At 40.4% G+C, this 19,137-nt stretch overlaps 1 protein-coding gene across 3 annotated transcripts in view; it reads left to right on the top strand.

Annotated features, from left to right (window-relative positions):
- The window catches only part of MYO7A (myosin VIIA), a 150,260-nt gene that overhangs the window by 77,034 nt on the left and 54,089 nt on the right, over positions 1-19,137 (top strand). For all 3 annotated transcript variants that reach the window (XM_063431528.1, XM_063431535.1, XM_063431519.1), the window contains 7 exons: positions 948-1,106; positions 3,864-3,956; positions 8,390-8,484; positions 11,636-11,720; positions 13,489-13,707; positions 14,810-14,917; positions 15,227-15,433. In XM_063431528.1, the coding sequence (XP_063287598.1) occupies positions 948-1,106; positions 3,864-3,956; positions 8,390-8,484; positions 11,636-11,720; positions 13,489-13,707; positions 14,810-14,917; positions 15,227-15,433 (966 nt within the window). The remainder of the gene's footprint in view (positions 1-947; positions 1,107-3,863; positions 3,957-8,389; positions 8,485-11,635; positions 11,721-13,488; positions 13,708-14,809; positions 14,918-15,226; positions 15,434-19,137) is intronic.

Below are 19,137 nucleotides of genomic sequence, written 5' to 3'. Positions count from 1 at the left end.
AATTATGTGTTTTTATTATCATTACTTTTTCTTATTATTTTAAAAGAGGCCTGTTGTGCCTTTTGGGTTTTATAACTCATTAGACATTTATGTGTTTATTTTATTAAATCCACACTTATAAACTGAAAATATTTTAAACTGACTCACAGCATCCAGGCGCCGTGTAAGGTTCATAGTTTGATGAAACAAAGGAAATTGTATCCCTTTCTCTTTTGGGAAATAACTAAGTGGTGTTGGTTTTAGATCTTGCATTTTTTGGGTCGGGTCATGGGGTCATGTCAGCATTTTTGCTGCTGTTTCCAAAAAGTAAATTATCGCACAGTGTTTCCAAACAGGAGGAAATATTTGAACTGTATAACTTTTTTAGCTAGAGATAGGACATTGTTGTTGTTTGTTTTTATGATACAGCTGTTTTAAAGCTTGTGAAAAGCGTTGGATCGAAAGATCCAAAACCAAAATGAGATAAAGAATTGTGTTCTGCGATGTTAAGCAGTTACTCTGTTTATTGATTTAATTGAATGGCTTTTGTTTCCTGTGAAAAATAATCAGGGATAACTTTTGTCCGTTAATATGAATTTATCTGCAAACCGCGAGTAAATTTATCAAATGTATTTAGTTGAAGTATTGACTATAAGGGAAGGCAATGAGAATAAGACTGATTGAAACCAATCACAGTATAACAGCGCAGTGATGGGACACAGATTGAACACCCTTTTCTAAAGGTGATGCGTTGTGGATTATGTGTAAACTGAGATTCTGGGGTAAAGTTCTAAAAATGGGGAAGTTGCCACGGAAACCAATAGAATGTCGCACTGATTGCTCCTCATTTAGAACTCCGCCACAGAGTTGCTCTTTATAAATAACTCACGGTAATTTACTAAGTGAGGTTTTGAGTAACTGTCTAACGATTAATATCGAGATTATTAAACAAGTTCATTATTGTGCAGTTGTTTGACCGGGAGCTGTGCATCCGGCAGCTGAGATATTCTGGAATGATGGAGACCATTCGAATTCGCAGGGCAGGGTATCCCATACGATACACGTTTGTGGAGTTTGTGGATCGATATCGTGTATTAATGCCTGGAGTGAAACCTGCATATAAACAGGTACTGGGTATATCATTTACTGCGATAATCTGTGCAAAGGGGGGGGGCTGATAGGTGGACTTTATAACAGTGGCGGATCCAGAGCCTGATCTCGGGAGGGGCACTTGTAGATTATTTTAAAAAAATAATCCTAGCACAATAACCACTACAGCTCAGTGTAGTAGTTATGGTGCCAGTAGTGCCAGGATCCCACCCCGGAGTAAGTAGTCATACCGTTTAAGAACAGTTTGACAACTTACCTGGGGTCTGCTGGGATATAGGGCATAGGAGAAGTGGTGTGTGTTAGGGGTGAAGTGTGAGTGAAAGGTGCAGTGTGTGTGTGAGCGGTGAAGTGAGTGTGAGTGCGTAAGGGTGGCAGTGTGTGTGTTAGGGGGCAGTGTGTGTATGGGGGCACTGTATGTCTGTGTGGGGCAGTGTGTGTATGGGGGGGCACTGTATGTCTGTGTGGGGCAGTGTGTGTATGGGGGGCACTGTGTGTATGGGGGGGTCGTGTGTGTGTGTTTGGGGCAATGTGTTTATGGGGGGGCAGCAGGGTGTGTAGGGCACTGTGTGTGTATAGGTGTGCAGTGTGTGCGGGGCAGTATGTGTATGGGGCAGTGTTTGTGGGGCAGTGTGTATGGGGACAGTGTTTGTGGGACAGTGTTGTATGGGGACAGTGTTTGTGGGGCAGTGTGTGTATGGAGGCAGTGTTTGTGGGGGCAGTGTGTGTATGGGGTCAGTGTGTGTAGTGTTTGTATGTGGGGCAGTGTTTGTGGGTCAGTGTGTGTATGGGGTCAGTGTGTGTAAGGGGGAAGTGTGTGTATGGGGCAGTGTTTGTGGGGCAGTGTTTGTGTGTATGGGGCAGTGTTTGTGTGTATGGGGGCAGTGTTTGTGTGTATGGGGGCAGTGTTTGTGTGTATGGGGGCAGTGTTTGTGTGTATGGGGGCAGTGTGTGTGTGTATGGGGTCAGTGTGTGTATGGGGTCAGTGTGTGTATGGGGTCAATGTGTGTAGTGTGTGTATGGGGTCAGTGTGTGTATGGGGTCAGTGTGTGTAGTGTGTATGGGGACAGTGTGTATATGGGGACAGTGTGTATATAGGGACAGTGTGTGTATGGGGACAGTGTGTGTATGGGGACAGTGTGTGTATGGGGACAGTGTGTGTATGGGGGCAGTGTTTGTGTGTATGGGGCAGTGTTTGTGTGTATGGGGGCAGTGTTTGTGTGTATGGGGGCAGTGTGTGTATGTATGGGGTCAGTGTGTGTAGTGTGTGTATGGGGTCAGTGTGTGTATGGGGTCAGTGTGTGTATGGGGTCAGTGTGTGTAGTGTGTGTATGGGGTCAGTGTGTGTATGGGGTCAGTGTGTGTATGGGGGCAGTGTATGTTGGGCAGTGTGTATGGGGGCAGTGTGTATGGGGTCAGTGTGTATGGGGGCAGTGTGTATGGGGGCAGTGTGTATGGGGGAGGGGAGGAGGGAAGGGAGGCTTTTTAATAAAAAAATAAAAACTAAAATGTATTTAATAAAATATATTACGTCCCCCCTCCCTTCTTACCTTTATTGAGGAGGAGGGGGGACATTTCTGGATCCCTGGTGGTCCCAGTGGGGAATCCCTGGTGGTCCAGTGGTTCCAGTGAACTCTAGCCCGCGCTCCAGGGCTAGAGTTCACTCTCGCGAGATTTGGAGCGTTGCCGTGGTAACCGCGGCAACGCTCCAAATCTCGCGAGAGGAGGACCCGGAGGAGCTGCCGGTAACAGCTCCCGGGTCCTCTCTCCCTCCCCTGCCGGTCGGCTGTCAGTAATGTGCCTGCGGACCGGGGAGGGAGATCACTGATCTCCCTCCCGGTCTGCAGGCACAATGCAGGGCTGGCACTTGGGCAATGTCAGCCCTGCACTAGCCGGCAGGGGAGAATCTCGGGGGGGGCAATTGCCCCGTTGCCCCCCCCCTGGATCCGCCAATGCTTTATAATGAATGTATTCATTGGCCAACATTGACCAAAACCTTTTATGTTCCTGGAGTAGGATATTATTTGGTTGGACTTGACGGACAATATATGATATAGCTGTAATAATCTGCCCAGAGTAAGGGAGCTTCCTGCTTATTAACTAACAAATATTAAATAAAGGAACAGTGTCTCACTATGACACGAGAACTGTCACATCAGTGAAATACATTTCTCCTCTCTAATCTGTTCTTCATATTCCGGAAAGTAGATATGTTGTGGAACTCCAGCCTTACAATATTGTGCCTATTTACTCTACCACTGCTTTCATTTCCAAGGTTATTCACCTAGGTGAGAATTCAAAGTGAATTTTAAATTTAAGGTCAAGATAGCCAAACCGGAAAAATTCTCTGAGTCAGCTATTCTTTCAGCTTGACTACTTTGGCCTGAAATTGGACATTCACTTTAAATTCTCACTTAAGTAAATAACCTTGCAAATCTCCAGACCCTCAAACCTGTTTAGGAAAGCTTCTCACATTCCTGGGTAATTACCATCTTTATATGAGCCCTTCTCCTCACATACCACTCTCCCCTCCTCTCTGATTGAAGGCCCTTCTTCTTGAGTTTTTAAAGCCTTAAAATATCTATGAAAGTTGTAATCCCATTTGAGCAAGGCCCCGACTCGTCTTGTTTGTGTTCAGTTAGTTGTCGTTTTTATATCCATATACATAGGGCTCTGGGGAACATGTTGGTGCTATATAAATAAATCAATTTAATAGATTATATAAATATATGAATTGGACTAATTAACAGTGCGTGATTAATGGAATATCTCTGCAGGGTGATCTCCGGGGGACATGCCAGCGCATTGCAGAGTGGGTATTGGGAAAAGATGACGATTGGCAAATCGGCAAAACGAAGATCTTCTTAAAGGTACAGTTACTGGCTCGCAGTATATATTCCCACATTGTATTCCTGCACGCTGGCAGAGCATTTTGTAACCTTCCACATGCAGAAACTTGTTTCATTTTTCCATGTATCGATTTTTATTGGCTCCCTTTCTCCTTGCAGAGCTATATTCTGCCATTTTACTCTATATATATATTGCATGGCCTTTTTAAAATGTATTACTATATTCATGTTCACTTAATCCTTGAAGATCCTTGAATTTCCCTTTTTAGCCCTGCAGAGGTTTGTGTTGCCTTCTTCTGCAATGCATTGCAGTCTTCCTGGCCCATCTCCTTGTATTGCCCCTATTCATCTGCAGAGCCTTGCGCTGTGTCCTTCTCATCTGCAGAGCCTTGCACTGTGACTTTACCATCTGCAGAGCCTTGCGTTGTGTCCTTCTCATCTTCAGAGCCTTGCACTGTGACCTTACCATCTGCAGAGCCTTGCACTGTGACCTTACCATCTGCAGAGCCTTGCACTGTGACCTTACCATCTGCAGAGCCTTGCGCTGTGACCTTACCATCTGCAGAGCCTTGCACTGTGACTTTACCATCTGCAGAGCCTTGCACTGTGACCTTACCATCTGCAGAGCCTTGCGCTGCCTGTGCCTTTTTTAATCTGCAGAGCCTTGAGCTGTGCTCTTCTCATCTGCAGAGCCTTGTGCTGTATCCTTCTCATCTGCAGAGCCTTGCACTGTGCCCTTACCATCTGCAGAACCTTGCACTGTGCCCTTCCCATCTGCCCTTCCCATCTGTAGAACCTTGTGCTGTGTCGGTCTCCTCTGCAGAGCCTTGCACTTTGTCCTTCTCTTCTGCAGAGCCTTGTGCTGTGTCCTTCTCATCTGCAGAGCCCTGCACTGTGCTCTTCTCATCTATAGAGCCTTGCGCTGTGCCCTTCTCATCTGCAGAGCCTTGCGCTGTGTCCTTCTCATCTGCAGAGCCTTGCGATATGTTCTTCTCATCTGCAGAGCCTTGTGCTGTGTCCTTCCCATCTGTAGAGCCTTGTGCTGTGCTCTTCTCATCTGCAGAGCCTTGCGCTGTGTCCTTCTCATCTGCAGAGCCTTGCGCTGTGTCCTTCTCATCTGCAGAGCCTTGCGCTGTGTCCTTCCCATCTGCAGAGTCTTGTGCTGTGCCCTTCTCATCTGCAGAGTCTTGCACTGTGCCCTTACCATCTGCAGAGTCTTGCACTGTGCCCTTACCATCTGCAGAGTCTTGCGCTGTGCCCTTACCATCTGCAGAGCCATGCGCTGTGTCCTTCCCATGTGCAGAGCCATGCGCTGTGTCCTTCCCATGTGCAGAGCCATGCGCTGTGTCCTTCCCATGTGCAGAGCCATGCGCTGTGTCCTTCCCATGAGCAGAGCCATGCGCTGTGTGTGTCCTTCCCATGTGCAGAGCCTTGCGCTACGCCCTTCCCATGTGCAGAGCCATGCGCTGTGTCCTTCCCATGTGCAGAGCCTTGCGCTGTGTCCTTCCCATGTGCAGAGCCTTGCGCTGTGTCCTTCCCATGTGCAGAGCCTTGCGCTATGCCTTGTGGTGTATCCTGGTTTTGGGCTGCCCTAGGCCCTAGAAACTTTGGGACATTTTTACTGGAATCTTCTGGTAAGACATACACAGACAAACTGTTGGCGAGCACATTTTCCTGCAGTCCTGCCTCCTATCATACTTTTAGGCCCCTTTCGCATAGACTGTCCCTTCCTGCCCCATAGAACAAAGGAAAGGGAGGTCTCTGGACTACTGACCCATCAATCCTCCCAGGAATAGAGATTCCTCAATAGGTCTGCAAAAAACTAATGAATTATAAAAACACACAGAAATAAGACCTGTAGTCAAACTCCACTTACAGGTGATACTCTAAAAATTAGAATATCGTGCAAAAGTTTGTTTATTTCAGTAATGCAACGTAGAAGGGGAAACTAATATATGATAGACGCATTACATGCAAAGCAGGATAGTTCAAGCCGTGATTTGTCATAAGTGCGATGATTATGGCTTACAGCTCATGAAAACCCTAAATCCACAATCTCAGTAAATTAGAATATTGTGAAAAGGTGCAATATTCTAGGCTCACAGTGTCCCACTCTAATCAGCTAAGTAAGCCATAACACCTGCAAAGGGTTTCTGAGCCTTTAATTGGTCTCTCAGTTTTGGTTCAGCAGGAATCACAATCATGGGGAAGACTGCTGACCTGACAGTTGTGCAGAAAACCCTCATTGACACCCTCCATAAGGAGGGAAAGCCTTAAAAGGTAATTGCAAAGGAAGTTGGATGTTCCCAAAGTGCTGTATCAAAGCACATTAATAGAAAGGTATGTGGAAGGGAAAAGTGTGGAAGAAAAAGGTGCACAAGCAGCAGGGATGACCGCAGCCTGGAGAGGATTGTCAGGAAAAGGCCATTCAAATGTGTTGGGGACTTTCACAAGGAGTGGACTGAGGCTGGAGTCAGTGCATCAAGAGCCACCACACACAGACGGATCCTGGACATGGGCTTCAGATGTCGTATTCCTCTTGTCAAGCCGCTCCTGAAAAACAAACAACGTCAGAAGTGTCTTACCTGGGCTAAAGAAAAACAGACCTGGTCTATTGCTCAGTGGTCCGAAGTCTTCTTTTCTAATGAGAGCAACTTTTGCATCTCATTTGAAAACCAAGGACCCAGAGTCTGGAGGAAGAATGGAGAGGCTCACGCTGCAAGATGCTTGAAGCCCAGTGTGAAGTTTCCACAGTCTGAGTTGATTTGGGGAGCCATGTCATCTGCTGGTGTTGGTCCACTGTGCTTCATTAAGTCCAGGGTCAACGCAGCCGTCTACCAGGAGATTTTGGAGCACTTCATGCTTCCTTCCGCAGACGAGCTTTATGGGGGAGCTGACTTCATTTTCCAGCAGGACTTGGCACCTGCCCACACTGCCAAAAGCACCAAAACCTGGTTCAATGACCGTGGGATTACTGTGCTTGATTGGCCAGCAAACTCCCCTGACCTGAACCCCATAGAGAATCTATGGGGCATTGCCAAGAGAAGTATGAGAGACATGAGAACGAACAATGCAGAAGAGCTGAAGGCAGCTATTGAAGCATCCTGGTCTTCCATAACACCTCAGCAGTGCCACAGGCTGATAGCTTCCATGCCACGCCGCATTGAGGCAGTAATTGCTGCAAAAGGGGCCCAAACCAAGTACTGAGTCCATATGCATGCTTATACTTTTCAGAGGTCCGATATTGTTCTATGTACACTCCTTGTTTTATTGATTGCATGTAATATTCTAATTTACTGAGATTGTGGATTTGGGGTTTTCATGAGCTGTAAGCCATAATCATCGCACTTATGACAAATCATGGCTTGAACTATCTTGTTTTGCATGTAATGCGTCTATCTCATATATTAGTTTCCCCTTTTACGTTGCATTCCTGAAATAAATTAACTTTTGCACAATATTCAAATTTTTCGAGTATCACCTGTACTCTCAAGTGGCAGAGATAGCTATAGTATTCATTAGCCGTGTTATATAAAATCAAACTGAAGAAAAAGGGGATAATGAATTATTCTCAAATAATATTTCAAACACAGAAATTCTGGTTCCAACCAAAGATAATGATGATATGAAATTATTGCAGCCAAAAAATATGAAGCAGTTGGACACCGGCACTAAAATCGAAATTTAAACTAAAAAGTGAATGTAATTGAATGATACGATTGCTGTGTTTTTGTTATCAGTCAGATAAATAGCATCATGTATCTTGCAAAGAGAAAAGAGTTGATGAAGCATTTGTTTTTAGAGCCGGGTACTCAGCTGCTCGATGTAAACCTAAAACCATGCCAACTGGCACAGCAGGTGAATGCTGCCAGGGTACAGCACCCTTTCATCTGCAAATGCCAGGCAATCACTGACTTTGACCCCATGATGCTTCAATTGTCCTGCCTCACCGGATCTTCTTCAGTTGCGTTTGTAGAAAAGTTTAATAGCATCCTGTTTCCTTATCCAGCCTTCCAGTGTCCGTACTCAGGATCTGTATCTGTCAGAAGAACTGGAGAGGGAAAAGATTGTTTGCCAGTAGGAAGGGGCTTCCTAACCTGGTCCCACCAGCCATTGGATGGCTGAGAATGATGGGAAATCATGTAGTTTAACAATAACAGAATAACTAACGTTGGACACCCCTTCTATGCACTAAATAAACAATCCATCATTCAATATGAAATTATAATAAGATATAGCGTTTTATTTCATTGTGTATGTTTGAACTGAGACCCAAACTGCAATATCTGCCAAAAATATATATACCTCTAAATCAGCTGTAGTCTGAGCAGTTTGGCTATTTATAAAAAAAAATATAAATAAAATAATGCCGTGTGGTTTTGAATTGAGATCGGTTTAGTGAACAATGTCCTGTTTACACCAATAATTAATGTGTATGTGGTTTTGTGTTGAAGGATCACCATGACATGCTGTTAGAGATTGAACGAGATAAAGCCATCACTGACAAAGTCATCCTCATCCAGAAAGTGGTCCGAGGGTTCAAAGACCGGTAAGAAGTTACCAACACCAATGATACGTTGGCGTTTACTCATTACAATTATGGAAAAATGCCAAAAGAATTGCAAATGTTAGGCCGCAAAAGGTGATAATTTTTCAAGTTTGACAATTGTGGACTAATGGGAAAAATTGGATTGGCTAATGGGGAAATCGTTGTATTGGCTAAAATCGGAAATCAATGCATCTCTATGAGGAAAATTCAGCGTCCCCATGCAGTATGTGGAGACGCTGAACGGCAGAGCTGCTTACTGTGCAGCACGGAGCCAGGAAGCACCTCCAGTGGCCATCTGAGGGGTGGCCACTTGGAGGTGCCCCTAGGGGAAATATAAACACTGCCTTTTCCGTGAAAAGGCAGTGTTTGCATGAAAATGCCTGCATATAATGATTATACTCACCAGAACAACTACATTAAACTGTAGTTGTTCTGGTGACTATAGTGTCCCTTTAATTAATAACCCCCCATAAATAGGGTAATCAAGTATACATATTGGCTAGTGAACTACATTTCTCATAAGCCATTATCACCCTAAATAATAAGAGTTGCCAGATGTGAATGGGGAGTCGTAGTCCGTGTTCGACTGACTCTGATCTAAGTACCACTAAAGAGTTAATGTCTGAGAAAGTAACCAATATGCACATGGGGTAACTTTTTGTTTTTTAGGTGGTAATGGCTTATGGGTTTTGTAGTTTGTAGCTGATATTGATATTTAATTGCCCTAATTCATATGGGTTTATACATACACTGGGAATCCTAAAGAACTGTGAATAGAACTAAAAAGTTTAATCCACAACAGCCAAATCGGGAAAAAATATAGGGTCCGATAAACAAAACAAAACAAAAAATCACGGAGACGGTATGTAAATAATATGTCAATAATAAAAGCCTTTATTAATTCATTAGCAAATTGAAAACCAAACTAGAAAATGTACGCAAAAAAGGTCTGATTTGAAACTCAGCTATTCAGATTACATTTTAGATTAAATACATTTTGCCATTTAGATTTTACTTCACAACATTTCAGTTTAAATTGAACAAAACCCTATTGTAAAGACGTGCTTTATGCTTAATAGAAACACGTAGCTCACTTGGACACATCGGTAGATCTGCAGCGTTTGTATGTTATGGGTACATTGTGTTCTTTTCACTACACAGTGAATTGCTGTAAGTTGGCCAGAATTCTGACAGTTTGCATATGTATTCACTCAACTGGGAATTGTGGGCAATGCAAAGTAAATTTAACGTGAAATTAGGATTCTAGGCCAGAATAATAGCTGAGCTGATAGCAGAATTTTAATATCATTTCTACAATTTGACTATTTTGGGCTTTAAATTTGAGACTTATTTCGCATTCACTTTAGTGAATTAGTGCCCTACAATTTGCACATTGGTTGTAAACATACTGCAGCTCAACGTTTAGTATATACAACGTGTAATAAATGAATAAAGGGTAATAAATGAAATAAATAAGATCATTTTTTAAATCATGAAATTTATTTATAAGGATATGCTCCGATGTATGAATCTATCATACCAAAAATAGTTATCAGCTCCTACTAAATGAGTTGGATATCATATGTTAGTGACAGAATCTCCTAATGTGACTTATTTGCTAAACAGTGAAATGTGGTGACTTATAACAAGAATTAGAACATTTAGACCAAAACAATACTACCTGGAATGACAGCTGCACCGGAGAATGATTTCATCTTGTAGCAGTTCAATTCACACTTAAATAAAGCCTGTTGATCAGACAGGTTATGTTTATTTTAAAACAACCGACCTGAATGCTTCACTGCGTACCTGGAACATGCATTTCTCAGGCTGCTGTAAAGCCCAATATTTATACAACATACAGATTAAGGAACAGCGCACACACAAGATATACTATTTGAAATCTTACAATGTTTCTTAAAAATCACCTATCTCGGGATTTGCTTGCACGAAAAGGTTATTTGGTGTTAAGCCCACTCATTCATCACACACCCACCAATATTGGGGTACTGTGACGTAGTATATGGCATAACATGATATGGTCATATGGTGTAACCAAATCCCCATAATTGTTAAATTTATGTCCTCGGCGCTCGGTCAGGCTCTGCCAACGCTCCTCCTCTGCCGACATCAGGCAGCGCTCGCATTAGGATTGCCCCATAGGAAAGCATTATTCAATGCTTTCCTATGGGGATTCCGGTGACGCTGGTCGTCCAGTGTCGTTTAGACGACCATAAGTCACCTAAGCCCCCGAAGTCCCTCTATTGGCTGTCTGGTAGACAACCACTAGATGTGGAGTTAACCCTGAGAGGTAATTATTGCAGTTTCCCACAAAACTGCAATAATTACCACTGTAGGCTTAACAGACAGGGGACCTTGCACCCAGACCACTTTAATAAGCTGAGGTGGTCTGGGTGCCTATAGTGTCCCTTTAAGTAAATAGGCAATGAAGAATCCTGCAGAATATGCATTATACATTCTACAGTGCAAAACTTTTCATGCATTTCCATAAATATGACAAAATGATATGTGTACCTGGAAACATGGTCGATATGGTAACCCCAATAATATATGTAATGGTATAATTGTATACCATTTCATTGGTTTATTTCTACTAGAGAAGAGCGCCATCTGTTGAGCAAACTGCTCACTACACCAAGGAGTTTTTCTTCTGCAGGAATTCCAATCAACTGTAAACGCAACTGGAAACGTTTGTCTATAATGCGCAAACTTTGACTAAAAGTGAATTGGAGAACTTTCTAAAATGTTTTTTTTTTGTGCCTGAGGTGTGCAATGATGTAGCTTTGAATTTTCTAGATTTCTGTGTTTAGTGAATAATCCTGGGATGTCCAGATCTCTAGAACGGTAGAGTGTGTCCTGCTTTGCGATAATAATTCCAGTTGTGCACTGCATCCACTTACTGCTTGTTGTAGAATAAAATGTAATCTAAGAAATATTTAGACCCTAACATAGGAAATTATAATGTGCGATTTGAAAATAAAAGGAATTCATTTTTTTTTTGTTTTTTTGGGGGTTTTTTTTAGACTATCGAATGGAATAACGTTTATGAGACGGCATGCGTCTGTGTATGTTTTTATATGTGAAATTAAATTATATTTAACAATAAAAGGATGTTTTTTTTTTTGTCTAGGTCCAATTTCTTAAAAATCCGAAAATCTGTTCTGCTGATCCAGAAATACTGGAGAGGACATAACTGCCGGAAAAATTATACTCTGGTAAGAATGGGTTTACGAGATGGTCTACTCTTATATCCGATTCCGAATAATGTTTTGAATAGGCCACAAAAGTGCAGAAAATCAAATTATTGCATCTTAAGGAATGAAAACCCAATTATTGCATCTTAAGGAATGAAAACCCAGTTATTGCATCTTAAGGAATGAAAACCCAATTAAGGACTATTTTGGACTTTTTTTGTATTTAATCAAAACACTACTTGGTTGTTCTTTTGTTTGCTGGTAAAAAAAACCCCAAACAAAACAAAATTCTAGTTAATTAAAGTAAAAATTTATATTAAAATAAAACATTTTGAAGACAATTTTTTCAATCTGTGCTTGTTTGCAAAAAAGTGAATTAAAGTTAACAAATGATTTGAAAAGACTAGATCAAACATAACAAAGTTGATAAATTATTCATCTCATCTGAGTTAAATATTTGCATTTTTTTTTTCAAATCTATTTCTTTGTCATAAATTTTAATAAACCCATGTCAGGATACATTATCTTGAATTTTAATAGGATTCATATTTAATCCTATTCACTTCAAGTCAGAGAAACTGTCTGGTATACTGTGCACCATTATTTGCATTCACATAGCCGCCATTTTTTACTGTAAAAACGCCACAACACGTTGCAAGTCACTAGAACACAATGTAATAACACATTTCTATCTCTTTGTAAAATGTCTGCACGAAATGAGCCATTCCAGTTCATTGCTGTTTGAGTTTATTGTATATTGAACATATTTAATTCAGATAATAAAAATGACCTGATTACTTGTGAGAAAACTATAAACTTTGCTTGGCCGTGCAAGTGGGAAAAAGCTTCTTAAATCTTTAAGAGACAATGACTATATGATTCTGCCATAACAAAGCAGTAGTTACCGGTAAATATCCCATATGAAAATGTAATATCCCACTTGTTGTACAGACTGTTTAACCCTATTAATTCAAGAATTAAGGAGTTCTGCATACAGAGAAACTCTGCGGCGTAGTTGTAAATGTGGAGTTACCAGTAAAAATCGGTTTCCATTTTTAATTTACACATTAACCCTGTGGTATTTTATTACAGGGAGTATTAATACGATTAGTACGATTAGTTTAGTGGTCAGTGTCTTGCTAGCCACTTTGAAAGTCACACTTGCCCCAACAGCATGGAATGGATCAAGTAATATTCACTATATGTATCACTGTTTATATTAATGTTTGTATCACTTTTTATCTGTTTGTACCACTATTTTGTCACTGTTTATATCTCTGTTTGTATCACTGTTTGTCTCTGTTTGTACCACTATATTGTCACTGTTTATATCACTGTTTGTATCACTGTGTCTCTGTTTGTACCACTATATTGTCACTGTTTATATCACTGCTTGTATCACTATATGTATCACTGTTTATATCACCATTTGTATCACTGTTTGTATCACTGTTTGTGTCACTGTTTGTGTCACTGTTTATATCACCGTTTGTACCACTATATTGTCACTGTTTATATCACTGTTTGTATCACTGTTTGTCTCTGTTTGTACCACTATATGTATCACTGTTTATATCACCGTTTGTATCACTGTTTGTATCACTGTTTATATTACCGTTTGTATCACTGTTTGTATCACTGTTTGTATCACTGTTTGTCAATGTTTGTACCACTATATTGTCACTGTTTATATCACTGTTTGTAACAGTTTGTATTACTATACGTATTACTGTTTATCACAGTTGTATCACTCTAAGCAATGTATTATTTTTATATCACTGATTTCCAGATGAAAATTGGGTTTCTGCGACTCCAAGCTCTATACCGCTCTAGGAAACTGCACAAACAGTACCATATTGCTCGCCAGCGTATCTGTGATTTCCAAGCACTATGCCGCGGTTACCTGGTCCGCAAGGCCTTCAGACACAGACTGTGGGCAGTATTTACCATCCAGGCCTATTCCAGGGGCATGATCGCACGCAGGCTTTACAAGCGCCTTAAAGGAGAGGTATTGTAGAGCTTAGATCTTGGCAAAGTAAAACATTAACCAGGTTAGCACAGGGAACTGGAGAGGGGGATGACTGGTTGAGAAATGTGGTAAAAAATATTTAAAAAAATGAAATTAGGATTATGAGAACCAAGTTATGGCAACATTTTAGAACATGTGTAATACCGAGTAAGATACCATGACATGCCAAAAGTAATATAGTAAGTAAGATAAAGCAGAGAACATTCACTGAGAAGAATCATTAGTAAGAGGTGGAAATTTAGGAAGGATGGTGAATGAAATATAGAAATATACCTTAAAACAAACAAACAAACAAACACACAAACAAACCTGCAAGAGACACTCTCTGAAAATGGACAAAACCTTAAAGGGATACTATAGTGCCAGAAATACAGAGCTGGTAGACAGCCACTGTGAGCAGACTTAGTTTATCTGGATGCACTAGGTGCAAAAGGGACTTCAACTCGCTGAAATGGTCTGGGTGCCTACAGTGCCCCTTTAATAGCTTGTCCTGTGTTTAGTTATTAATGGCACATTAGATCACGTGTTCAGTTAGTACATATACCGATACTTATTTAAACGTATAATAGTCAAGAGCCAAAATGCTGAGCTAGTTTCCTTGGAACAGGAAAGAAACCCCAGAACACGTTTTGGCTCCTCATAGGTCTCCTCTGTGAGGGGCAATTAATTTCCCATTGGCAGAGTGAGCAAGAATCCCAAGACTTAATTACCCGTTAGGTTAACGAAACCCTAAGAATATGCAAATAAGCCATAAACAAAGTGGAAAAAACTCACATTGAGAATGAAAAACAGACGTTTGAAGAATGTATACAGTAACGATTTTAGATATGCAAGAAGGATGGTAACGTGGAAATAAAAATATGGGATGAATTACGACATGGAGGTGGAAAATATAATAAGGTTGATAACAGAGAGGTAGACATAAAGTTTTTATATTGGCTGGAAATACGAGTAGTATGCTGACCTCTAGAAGAATGTGGGTGCGATCAATAGTGACCTTGATGGGTTAGAAGTCTTGGAATGGGTTGATTTCAAATAGAACCATCTTAATTGAGCCTGGTGTGTTGTCTCTCTTTCTTAGTATCACCGAAGGTTGGAAGCTGAGAAGATTCGATTGGCAGAGGAGGAACGTTTCAGAAAAGAGATGAGCGCCAAGAAAGCTAAGCAAGAGGCAGAGAAAAAACACCAAGTAAGACTTCTTCTTGTCATCTGTTCTCTGAGCCTTCTGGAATGTTTTATAAATGGAGGAAATATTTAATTGATCCTGAATAACCCCTTAAGGACATGTCACGATTCCCTTTTATTCCAGAAGTTTGGTCCTTAAGGGATTAAACATGAAGATGTCTTCTAGAAAAAAAAAATTGTGTGTCTTTAACGAGCATTGTTTACCTTAATCTTGGAGAACACAATGCATTGTTTATGTAATTCATGGACAATCAGTGATGGTTTAACAAGTAATCATAAAGCTCTCTTTTGTTTCATGTGTGCGCTCCAATAGGAACGCTTGGCCCAGCTTGCCCGTGAAGATGCAGAGCGAGACGTAAGAGAGAAAGAAGAAACTCGGAGAAAGAAGGAACTCCTGGATAAGATGGAGAAGGCCAAGAATGAACCAGTCAATGACTCGGACATGGTGGATAAAATGTTTGGCTTCCTTGGGACCACATCATTTCCGGGTCAGGAAGGGCAGGCACCAAGAGGATTTGAGGTATCCAATAGGTTGCTTTAATAGTAATATCGTATTCATAGAAGAGGAACTGTCACCTCTAAAGATTTTTCAATTTATGGTAATTAAAGATATCATAGATAGAGGAGAAACTGTAGCAATGTTCCTGTATATCCACCCACAATGCAGTGCGTGCCCTGGTTATGCCAGGAATGAACTGGATTGTAATGTTAATTGTTAAATATTTAATTTGCAAAGAAAGGGAAACAGAGCATTACATGTATGCACAATTTGTAGGTGATTGTCTATATTTTATTTAGTGGTGTCATTTATAGTGACGTATCCCTTTAATAGGCAGCACCAATATATTAATTAATGTAGTAAAATATCAGAATGTGTCCTTAAATTGATCCATTTGTGGATCATTCCTTTAAAAGTCTTTGCTGTTCATAAAAAGTCTGAATTGCTACAATTCTTAACAATTTTACAAACGTTTCACCTAACTCTAGTTGTTCCGACTTACATCTGTAAATGTCAAAATTGCATTTTTTTTCCCAGCCAGTTCAGGTTAACAATTGGAGTTTGTTAAATGACATTAATTATTTCAGAAAAGCACAGCTACAATGTGCCGAACTTGTAATCTGATTGCTTGTAATCTGGTCCAAGTAAAACATTCTTCATTCTGTGTGAAATATATGGACTCTGGATTATCTGATATAGTGAAAACTGGTTTATAAGCTTACTCCAGCCTGGCTTGTTCTGTAATAATACAGGATAAATTCCCATCATCACACAATTAGTATTACTATGAGAGCAAACAAGTGTGAATGCCTGGAGTGACCCCTCGTGACAAACGATGCTGAGATAGCAGTGGTACTGTGCTCCATACTCACAGGGTAGTCACCAATGAGAATCAGCTCCCCCTGTGCTGGCTGGAAAGATGGAATGGCCCAACTCGTTCTCTGCCATTATCTGATGTGCACACATCAAGGATGACATGCAGGATTGTCATTTGGGGTCAGATTTATATTAAAATAGCAATAGCTGGCATATATATGCAAATAGCACATGTAAATTAAATAAAGCAAAATGGAATAGAATTGTTAAATAAAGACATACATTAATTTCACTTTTTGGTGATAGTACGTCATTAATAAATGCAGTGATGGTCACAGGTGATATATGCTGACTTACATAACTCAAGATACTTTGTTTGTTACTTTGACTCCACATATATGGACCAGAGTAAAATAACAGGCCCATATTATTGTTATATACAAAACACAACGAGGGAACCGGCTGGTAGTCTTAATTGAGATAAATACAAAAACAAAATATAGTGTAATAAAGTTTGACAGAAATATCATTTGCGCAATATGAAATGCACTCACAGGATCTTGGACAGTTCAGGCATATATAGTGCCTCCCCTGATGGTATGGGGGGCTGGGGGGAATTCCCCTGGACACTTCCCTGGATCTTTCCACCAAAAAACAGGACTCCGGGTGAAGGTATGAAAAAGCGGCTTTAATTTTCAATAAAATATATAAAAAATAAATACAATAGAGGTCCTACGCGTTTCGTCCCTTCTATAAAGTATGGGACTTCCTCAGGGACCAACAATATTAAAATTACAATTAATGCAGTACAAAAAAGCAGCCTAACCACCCTCCACCCATAAGTCCTTTAAATAGGGCTAATCCCTAAAGTCAATTTAGTCACATGTGCCTCTCTGTCCCTCCTCATTGGTCCTGTGTCGATCGGTATCATCTGTTGGCAATTGCATTCTTCTTCATTCACAGCTGATCTTCACTGTTGTATTGCAGTTAATTTCGGCATTTTCGTACATTCCGGAAACCGGAAGTGCTATGCGTTCCAACTGGGTTCACAAACCCGGAAACCGGAAGTGGCTTGCGTTCCACCTTCGTTTTTTTTTTTTTTTTTGCAATCCACCTGTATTGGGGGAAATCTAGCCACAACAAATACTTAAAAACGCATGAAAGGTCTGTGTTATAACCCAAATGTTATTTTCACTATAAACTGTGTATCTTTATTGACCTTAAATGATCTATACAATGTTCATTAATACATTTTTTCATTATATTTGTGCAAATAGTTAGTAAAGTGTTTTCTAATGTAAATTAATTCTTTATCTTATAATTTTACAATATTTGCCATTTTTAATATCCTATTTTGTGTAATATTGTTTACATATAATGCTTCTAATTTATAATGTGTCATCTTGTTTTCTCCTTCTTCTAATCAGAGAATATGTTTTTCTTTTATATGAATATATTTTGTGTTATTAATAAACCAAATTATTCTTATGACAAAATGTGCTTTATATTAATCCCAACCTTATTCCTTATATTATAGTGACTATAACTAATAATAATGTGTCTTATAAAAAACATACTAGATCCACATCCACGTTTAAACCACCAGGTTCCAGAGTTTGTAGCTTATGGATCCAGTAGGTCTCCCTCTGGGATAGCTTGGTGATTCTGTCCCCCCCTCTCCAATCAACACATACCCTTTCAATGCCCATACATTTGAAACCCGTAAAAGAAAATTGGGGACAATGATTACAGTGTACTGGGATGGAGTGTGTGGCCAAGTTCATTTTTATATTATTTATGTGCTCCAAGAGACGCACTTTTAGGGGCCTCTTGGTTCTGCCCACATATTGCCTGCCGCACGGACATTGCAGTACATACACTACATAGTCCGTGCGGCAACCAATTTCTGTTTTAATCTGGAATACTTCCCCAGTGACAAAACTAGAAAAAACTTCTGTCTTTTTTAGATTGACAATCCGACAGGCTTTACAGACTCCACACCCTCTGGAGAAACCATTTGCTATTGGTTTCTGACTATCTCTATGATTTTTTATAGCATAGCTGGGTGCCAAAGAGTTCTTAAAGTTCTGATTTTTCTTAAAAATAAGTTTAGGCTGTTCTGGTAGGAAAGTGTTGAGTACAGGATCTTGTTGGAGAATCGACCAGTGTTTCTGCAAACTCTTCCTAATCCAAACATGGTCTGTGCAGTACTGTGTTCTAAAGGCCGCTGCATTGTCTTGATAGGATTTGGCACGTGGTCTGTCCATTAGATAATTGCCTCTATCGGTTTTCAAAGCTAACCGAATTTCTTTGTCGATGGTATTCTTCTTGTAACCTCTCTCTACCAATTTGTTCTTAATATGGTTAGATTGTGTTATAAAATCTTGAACTTGCGAACAGTTCCTTCTCACCCTAGCGAATTGTCCCTTGGCTATTCCTCTAAGCCAGGGGCGATGATGGCAACTTCGCCTATGAACATATCCATTGCCATCACTCGGTTTGAAGAAACACTTAGTTTTAATCTGGTTATTCTCACTTATCAATGACAAATCCAAAAAACTTATTTATTTTTGATTCCACGCAGAAGTAAATTTTAGATTATATTTGTTTTGATTCAGATAATTTTCAAATGATTGAAATAATAAAAAAGGCCCCTTCCAAATTATAATAACATCATCGATATATCTCCGCCAGAGCACCAGGTTCTCCCTCCAGTCATGCCCAACCCAAACCGTTAGGTCTTCCCATCTACGCATGTAGATGTTGGCATAACTGGGGGCGAACCTGGTGCCCATGGCGGTCCCCGTGGTTTGTAGAAAAAATTGATCATTAAAGAAAAAATAATTGTGCTCTAAAATAAATTTAACCGAATGCCAAATGAATTCTTTTACTTCCTGAGGGAGATTTTG

The sequence above is a fragment of the Pelobates fuscus genome, chromosome 1 (assembly GCF_036172605.1).
Source record: "Pelobates fuscus isolate aPelFus1 chromosome 1, aPelFus1.pri, whole genome shotgun sequence".
In the NCBI taxonomy this organism is placed as follows: Eukaryota; Metazoa; Chordata; class Amphibia; order Anura; family Pelobatidae; genus Pelobates; species Pelobates fuscus.
Note: the sequence above shows the minus strand (reverse complement) of the source record. Positions and strands in the feature narration are given on the sequence as shown.